Raw genomic sequence first — 8,631 nt, forward strand, 5'->3', positions numbered from 1 at the left:
TGCCCTGATGGCAGCATAGAAAGAATACAACCTGTGTTTTTTTTTCTTCTTTACTCTCTCCCCCTGTGTGATGCATTGGAATAATCCTCTCTCTTGTATCTCCTCCTTTCACTCTTTTACCCTTCACTTCCCCCCTCCTGTGATTTTTTTCCCCCTCTTCCATCCCTTTGGAACGCACTCCCCGACTGCGCCACCGTTATTCAATTTTTCCTCCACCTCCCACATCACCCCTCTCCCTTCCTCCCCCCTCCTCTACTCCTTCCCCTTCTTTTCCTCTTTCTCATCCCCATCTTCATGGCTACCTGGTGCCCCCAGTGGTCGCATCCATTACACTGACATGTATGAGATGTTGACCAACATGTCACCACCTCTAGGACTGGGCAAGAAATGCCCCTCCAAGGTGGCATATAAGGTAGACTAAACACTGGGACTAACAGGCTCTGCCTTCATATTTTTAATCAACAAGGGCAAGCACTGTTAAAGCTCATTTTGTGTGTCACACATTGGAAAAGCAAGGCATTTTTTTCTGTTGATTGTATGATGCAGTACTGCTTGTTGAAACAGTTTTAAGTTCCAGTATTTTTTTATTGGCAGATGACTAGTGCTGCTGTAATTATTTGCCTGTTTTGCTTTGCATCTTGGCAGAGAACTAAGACATCATATATTTGTTTGCTGTTATCTGATGAAAGAGTCTTGGTGGAGTTTATTTCTAAAGTCAGGACTTTATCAAGAAAGTTGTTAAACATCTACATGCTAAATCTTGTCATCGTCAAAGTCATGTCTTTCATACTTACTTCTCTGTTTCTTACATACCTGTTTGCATGTGCCTCCTGCCACAGCCCAGTGTGACATCAGTGTGTATTATGTGGTGTAGTGTGTGTATGTGTGTGTGTGTGTGTGTGTGTGTGTGTGTGTGTGAGCCTGCAAGCATGCTCCATCGCAGATGAACGCTATTCTCTTACTGCACAATGTGTTGTGTGAGTTTTATCTTTTTTTTATAATACTTGAAAACGTAATACTTTTAAAAGCAAAACAGTTTTGCCCTCTATTTCCAGAAGCCCAGAGATGACATGCTTAAAAGAGTTTTTTTGTAATTTTGTGACCTCAGATAGTTTTGTTGAGATTGCAAAATTGTTATTGCGAGATCACAAGAAAACATTGTTTCTCATCATTTCTTTATTTTGACATAATAAACAGTTTTCTTGTGATTAGCAAATAATTATCTTGTGTCTACATGCGTGTACTCTCTGTCCTTCTGTATCTAGCAGTGTTGTCAAACTTATTTCATTTTAGGAAGTTATACAATTTATTAGCTATTTTCAACTATATGAAATCATGGTTAAAATGGAAGCACTCTTTCTAAGTTTCTTTTGTACACCCAGAAAGGCCATGGTTGCTCACAACTTTTTAAGCTAGTTACCTTGGAATTATCATTTAATTATCATTTATTTATCTAATTATCTGTTTAACTCACTTAAAGTTCTAGCTGGTTGTTGTGTTGTTTTTTTTCTGAACCAAAACGTATGTAAATGTTTATAATAGAGTCCAAAGTCCCACAATGGCATTGATGTCCAACCCTGATCATTTAAAATCTGACCTGCTCATCAGAGCTGCAATGATTAGTCAATTCATCGATTTGTCAATCAACAGAACATAAACAGCAACTATTTTGATAATCGGATAATCATTTTAGTTGTTTTTTGATAAAAAAATAATACAAATTTGCTGGCTGCAGCTTCTCAGATATGAAGATTGGAAGCTTTTCTGTGTCAGAAATTATAACAGGCATTCTTCACTATTTTCTGACATTTTATAGGCAAAACAATGAATCAATTAATCAAGAAAATATTGATTGCTAATGAGAATAATCATTAGTTGCAGCTCTGTAGTATCATCACTCATCTGACATTGTCAATTTTGTTGACTAAACTAATCATAAACATAATCTTAAGTAAGCAAGTAAGTAAACACAAAAGAAGATTAAGTTGTCTTCATCATGGAATAACATATTTAAATAGTATTATGAGCCACCACAGCAGTTCTGGGCTTCTTCCTTTTGCAGTGTGTAATGTTGTATCAATGTTTATCGTTTATCCCGGTTATGATTGTCTGTCTATCTGATTACGATGCTTTCTCTGCAACCATCAGAGACTAGTCCTGATGAACATGCCTGTGGACGATGACATGTCCGTCCACTTCACCTCCACCCTCATGGCCCTCATCCGCACGGCCCTGGAGATCAAGATAGCCAGAGGTTAGAAGAAATATCAAAACCCTACAGACACACACTCACTGTGATGTAAAATAATTGGAAATCACGCTTAATACCTGTGTGTCCGCCTGTGTCCTTTTTGTTTTTCTGTGTATGTAACTGTCCAGGAGGAGAAGATCGAAATCAGATGGACCTGGACCTGCAGAAGGAGATTAGTGTCATCTGGCCTCATCTCTCTCAGAAGACACTCGACCTGCTGGTTCCCATTCACAAAGGTGACATCAGCATTACAAATGCCACTTTACAAGACAGTCATTTATACTGTATGTTGAAGAAAAGAAAGATATTATTGGAATCATAGTAGTTGTAATAGTAAAATGTTTGTTGATAAAGTTTTGAAGGGTCATATCCAGTGTCTGATGGTTTCTGCTTTCTCCTTCTCAGCCAGTGACATGACGATAGGGAAGATCTATGCCGCCATGATGATCATGGACTATTACAAGCAGAGTAAGGCCAAGAAGCTCCGACAACAACTGGAGGAACAGGTAGTTTTCTTCCTTGTTTTTTCTCACTTCTGTTGTTTTATTCAAGCAATTGTGAATTGATTTTATTCCCCAAAAACCACCCAGCATCTGCCAATGTAGATGGAAATTAGTTACATCTTGTTAGACTTGCAGCCTTGGCCATTGTTTAGTCATTTATATTTGAATTGTTTCCAAAATCCAAAATTCAATGTGAACTATATAACAAAACTGGCCATCTATTACTGTATAAGTCATCTTTTTCAGTGATTTGCTAGGAATGTTTATGGTTTAATTATGCTGCTGATATTGTATTTGTAGCCTCTTCTAATTTTTCAATTTCCTGTCTCCCCCTGTGTTTTTCTCGCCCCATAGAAACATGCTCCTATGTTCCAGCGTATGGATGCCTCCTCTCTGCCTCAAGAGATCCTATGCAATGCCAAATCCCTGTCATTCCTCAGGCATAGTGCCGGATCTGCTCTGTAAATATTCAACTTTTAGTCTCCAGATTTTTATTCTGGCTTGTGATTATTTGTGATGGAAGGGTTAGAAATATGTTGTTTTGCAGTTGGAATCTGGTTAGTGAGTTTGCAGTTGCCTTCTATTCCCTTCTCATCATCAACAATCATTGTCAAATGTACAGTACGTAGGTGTGTGTTGTAGTCACCCTGCCTGAGTGTTTATGTGTCCCTTCAGCACCAGAGGAGGCTTTGTGGCGCTCAGCCCCATCTCTCCCCAAGAGATGTTCCTGCAGCCGCTGTCTCGCTCCAGGGAAGAGAAGGAGGAGGACGACGACGACAACTACCATTCACCCTACCACCCTTACCACAACCCACATCATCATCACCACCATTTACACACACTGGTAACAACTTTATGTTGAGAAAACTAAAATATGGCCACATCTAATCTGCAAAGTGGATCTGGATCAAAGCATTATTGTAATGCTGTAAAATAATCTCAGTTTGATTCTTGACACCCAGTCCTCCTTTCTGTGGTATCTGTACAGGTGCAAGATGTAGTGGAGTATAACCAATTGAAGCAGCAGGCGAGGCAGGACCCAACAGCGATGAAATCACCTCAGCGGACACCATCTATCAGAGCATCCTCTATGCCCAGACTGGCTGTTGATCCACAGGTAATAGAGAGTAATAATCTTTACTTTAAGATAGTCAAAAATGTATGCAAGGTGCATTATAGTCTGGGTTGCAATTAGAGTCACAGATTGTCCAGAATTGTCCACACATAATATGTTCTTTATGTGCCTGTAATGTGTGTTTGTTTGATGAGGTTGCCTATGTGATTGCTCATCTGGTTGTTTTGTGTGTATGTAGCCTGGGATGACAGCAGACAGTAAGCTTATGAAGCGCTCCTTCTCCACCATCGGCGACCAGTGTGTCAACAGCCTGTGGCAAGAACAACACTCTCTGGAGAGAATCAGCCCTGATGGCACATACAGGCCTCGCCAGAAGAACTACAGAGGTCACTTCCCAACTCATATAGTCTTATTTCATATTATGATTCATATTTATAACAGGTTTTATCCTGAGATAAATTGTGGTATTTGGCACTTGTGTTTTAAAGACCTGATAAAATTACAAGAATGGGCAAAATACATGTATCTTTTTCAACCTTTTAGTTGTTCCAAAGTGCATTATTTAGTAGCTTTTGAATGACAATTGTCTCTAATATTCATATTAAAATTAAAATACGAAAACCAATGCATTTTGACTGCAATGACCTTAAAGATCGAGTAAAAACTTCATTACTTCATTACTTACTGAATATTTAATTCATTTATATTGAATTGACAACCTAAATGACGCAGTATTCACAGTATGAGATTTTTAATCTTTAACAGCCCCTGAAGTACCCATTTTGATTTTGTATAGGCGGCTTGTTATGAAAAGTGTTTTCTGTTTTTAAATTGGGATTTGAGAACAATAATAGACCAATCTACTGGGACCTTGCATTAAATCATTAACTAATTAATTACATACCTAGTTATTTGAATATCAGTGGAAAATTACGTTGTCAGAGTATTTAGACTTTGTGCAATTTATTCAATTATATTAATTATATTAATGTACTTGTAATTTGAATTGTGGAAAATTACTTTTAAACAGGATAATTTGGATATAGAAGGAGACTTTTTTTATTACTCTTACTTAAAAGCTGAAGGGGTTTCACTTGCTTCTTTTTTTTTTTTTTTTTTTTTTTTGACTAACCTAAAGCTACACTGCTCATAGGCCCTAGAATCAACCACAGGGAAACAAGTAGTCACGAGAGAGGGCGGTCCAAGGAACGGCGCCACCTACTGTCTCCAGACGTGTCCCGCTGTAACTCTGAGGAGCGCAGTCGAGACCCATCATGCGAGAGGAGACAGTCCCGCTCACCCAGTGAAGGACGTGCACACACCTTACAGAGACAGGTGGGGAGACAAAAGGATAAAATTACACACTAAAGCACCAGTTTCAGTCCTGCTGTTTTGTATTCAAACCATTGAATCAAGAACTGTTGAAGGAGAATAACATCTGAAACTGGAGCAGTCGGAGTAAATAGTGTTTTCCTCACTGTTGTGCTTCTAGGTCACTATAACTGTGTGTGTTTGTACTGCATGTCGTATACAGGTCAACAGATCAGTCAGCCCCGGCCATTCAGCTTCAGAGTCTGGTACTCCTCGTAATCGGCGCCAGCTTCCCCAGACACCCTCTCGCCCACGGCCTTACATCTCCTACTCACCTCTGGTCTGCCGAGCCCAACCATCCGCCACACCAGCAACCTCCTCTGAGGGACAGACCCTGGCTCAGGACGGCCCTGGTGGCTCTACAGAGACCTTGTGGAGGGCTAACAAGGAGGGCAGGCCCCTGGCTGCAGGTCAGGGGTCATCAGGAGGTCAGGTTTCAGGACCAAGCCACCCATCTCCTCACCGCTACATCTCAGAGCCTTACCTCGCGTTCCATGAGGACCTCGGCGGTGGTGAGGCGGGCGAGGGGCAGGAGACCCTCACTTTTGAGACTGCCATGGCAACCAGTCTGGGACGTGCCAATGCCATAAGCTCCGCTCCTCAGCTCAGACACTCCTGGCAGGTTCCTAACGGCCATTTCCGGAAGCACTTGGGCCAGGCTAGCCCGGCTGGTGCCGGCGAGCTGTTAAGTGACACAGACGAGGACGACCGCTGCTAAAACCTAGAGAGGACGACGGGTAAGAGGATGCACAGAACGACAGGGCACCTCAGAGCAGCTCCACCACAAGGCTTTAGCTCCTCTGTGGCTCTGAGAACTTGTAGCATAACAGGCAGAACTGAACACCACTGCTATTTATCTGGATACTTTGGTGTCTGTCTGCAACGTGTCCTTGTGTGTGTGTTTGCTGTAGCTGGAGGGAGGCTGCGTATGTGGACATGGATGTTTGTTTACGTGTGTGCACTCTCAACAGAGAAAATTTGCCAAATCAAGAAAACAGCAGACTGTACTATAAGTAGCTCACTGCAGGCAAACCAACATGTTGCCAAGCCTTTCCACACAAGTAGGTGTTTTGATTGTTATTTGAACAAAATATGTCAAGACGTTGAATCCCAGAAACTGATTTAAGTGCATTTTGTGTAGGTGAACATAGAGGTAGCATGTTAAAAATGTAATATGATGAATGTATTTTAGCTTTTGGTTCTAATGTTCAGGTCATTTGAGAAGGTTGCTGTTAGTCTTTGCTGTGCATAGTTGTAAGGGGAGCAATGAAACGGAGGGTTGATACAGACAGATTTTGGCAGAATATAAACAGTAATCCACCATTACAAACAGTTCTTGTTTACAAAAAGGGTGTCCACATGGTTTATGGGCATTACACAGTCACTAATCGATGAGTACAAACCTTAACGTGAACTGAACTTCTAGTGCTTGCTGATTTAGTTATTTTTCTTCCCTATCTGATAATAATGACAATGTACATTCATGTGGAGCAGCACAGTGTAGGTTTACAGTATGTTGGCTCTGGTGTGAAAAAAGAGGAGGATCTTTTACAGCAGGAACAGATAACAGAAAAAGAGATTTTTTTGTCTCAGGATATTGGACCACTGGATTCATAATGTAATGTATTATCCTCTGAAAGGTTGAGCTTAATATTTTGGACCCAAAATGAAGTAAAAAAGACTAGAAGAGTCTTCAATCAGCATGATGTCCAGTATGACAAGACCATCACAAGGACCCTGTGGACTACGTCTGCTCTGTTTATGGACCGTAATCGCTCTGGCCTGAGAAACAGCCATCTGTGGGTTGGACAGCCTGGGTATTGTTACTATGTTAGGGCAAATGGATGTTTATTCTGCACACTTCTGTGCTGGATAACAGCTGTCGACATTGAGTCAGAGAGGTGACTAAAGCCATTTTCTTTCTGTACATAGAGCCGAGGACATATCTTCTCCAGGATATGTTGCCTTCTCTCATGTGACAATGAAAGTGACGAGAAATTAAATGTCCTTTTTACATGTGATGCAAATGATTTCCGCAACACGGATGCTCTTACAAAAGAGGAATCACAAGCACAGTATGGTTTGTTTCTGTGTTAACTCCCTCATTCTTTCCCTCACATCAAATTAAGTCTATGTTCTGGTCAGTAGAAATAAGCATTACTGTATTTTCTGTGCTCCAGAGTCATTTCCACATGCATGATGATCATGGGAGATGTTTATGAGAGAGATTTGTTTCAGAGCTGCCTAATTGTTCTTATTTTAATGTATTCATGATGTTAGATAGGATTTAAAAACACTTATATCAGGCAGAAAAATGTTAATGCTTTTTTTTCCTTTGTCCCGGCATTCACTGTCGATATCTTTGAACATTCCAACACTTTAGACCATTTCTTGTTCCCCCTAAGTAAGATGTATATTGATATCATGTGCTGTTGTGTTGCTGTAATATGTTGAGTTTGACATGTTTCTGAAATGTGAACACAGGATATTTCTGGAATGAGATTCCACTGCCTAGAAGAGGCACTACACCTGCTGGAGTCCCAAACAGAAAGTCCTGGACTGAAAAGATGTATCTTAGCAAAGAAACAAGGTTCGGCTTATACAGTATACAGGTTAGGTGAAGGCTTCAGCCTGTCGTTTATAGGACCACGCTTAACATGTACAGTGCAGCCTAGGACTTGATCTTGATGTCCGTCTGTACAGAACAGCCTAATCTGTGCCTGGGGAAACTTGTCCAAAGAGTTCCCCATCAAGCCTGGATTTCCTAGATAGAGAAGCTTTCTGGTAAATATGTAGTATAAACTGTACAAAATAAATCCATGTTTAATTTATTGCACTGTTAATATTTTATTTCAATCATGATGCCTGTCTATGACTTTAACAAAAGAAAAGTGTTTACACATCTGTTTAAAGGACCATTAAAGAGAGATCACTTGTCTTTTCTGTACTGGGTGATGCTTTTAAAATTTGAATTTTGCTACATTTAGCCATAGAAGTTTTGTTCTGTTTCCAAAGTCATCTTCAAGGAAATTGTGGCTTTTAGAAGATACCATTTGTCCTGTCTGCAAACATGTGTCTAGATTAATATGCATAAAAACAAAACAAAGGAAGGGAGCACCCTGACCCAGGAGTCTGTGGTGTAGACCATGTAATTGCAGCATCCCCAGATCAAGCTGAGGGACCTTTGTTGCATCACCTCATCTCTCTTTGTCCTCATTTCCTGTCATCTCTGTACTGTTTGTCATCAAATTGGCCTCAAACAGGTTTCCACCCCTCCCACACACAAAGCTGGCAAAACTCTTGATCTGATTTTGACTCAGAATTGTTTCACGGCAAATCTGACTGTTGCCCCCCTACATCTGTCTGACAACTTTTTTATTCAATTCATGATCTCCTTAACCGGAACATCCTCACATTTCTCCACCATTGGT

The 8,631-nt window shown here is 40.6% G+C and overlaps 1 protein-coding gene across 1 annotated transcript in view; it reads left to right on the forward strand.

Annotated features, from left to right (window-relative positions):
• LOC137187806 (voltage-dependent R-type calcium channel subunit alpha-1E) overlaps nucleotides 1-8,137 on the forward strand; it is a 103,498-nt gene extending 95,361 nt beyond the window's left edge. The window contains exons 39-48 of the mRNA XM_067596990.1: nucleotides 316-412; nucleotides 2,149-2,254; nucleotides 2,380-2,487; nucleotides 2,657-2,757; nucleotides 3,109-3,215; nucleotides 3,430-3,598; nucleotides 3,743-3,871; nucleotides 4,068-4,215; nucleotides 4,968-5,164; nucleotides 5,364-8,137. Coding sequence (XP_067453091.1) covers nucleotides 316-412; nucleotides 2,149-2,254; nucleotides 2,380-2,487; nucleotides 2,657-2,757; nucleotides 3,109-3,215; nucleotides 3,430-3,598; nucleotides 3,743-3,871; nucleotides 4,068-4,215; nucleotides 4,968-5,164; nucleotides 5,364-5,918 — 1,717 coding nt within the window. The 3' untranslated portion in view covers nucleotides 5,919-8,137. The remainder of the gene's footprint in view (nucleotides 1-315; nucleotides 413-2,148; nucleotides 2,255-2,379; nucleotides 2,488-2,656; nucleotides 2,758-3,108; nucleotides 3,216-3,429; nucleotides 3,599-3,742; nucleotides 3,872-4,067; nucleotides 4,216-4,967; nucleotides 5,165-5,363) is intronic.
• Nucleotides 8,138-8,631: the final 494 nt, after the last annotated feature.

The sequence above is a fragment of the Thunnus thynnus genome, chromosome 8 (genome assembly GCF_963924715.1).
Source record: "Thunnus thynnus chromosome 8, fThuThy2.1, whole genome shotgun sequence".
Taxonomy (NCBI): Eukaryota; Metazoa; Chordata; class Actinopteri; order Scombriformes; family Scombridae; genus Thunnus; species Thunnus thynnus.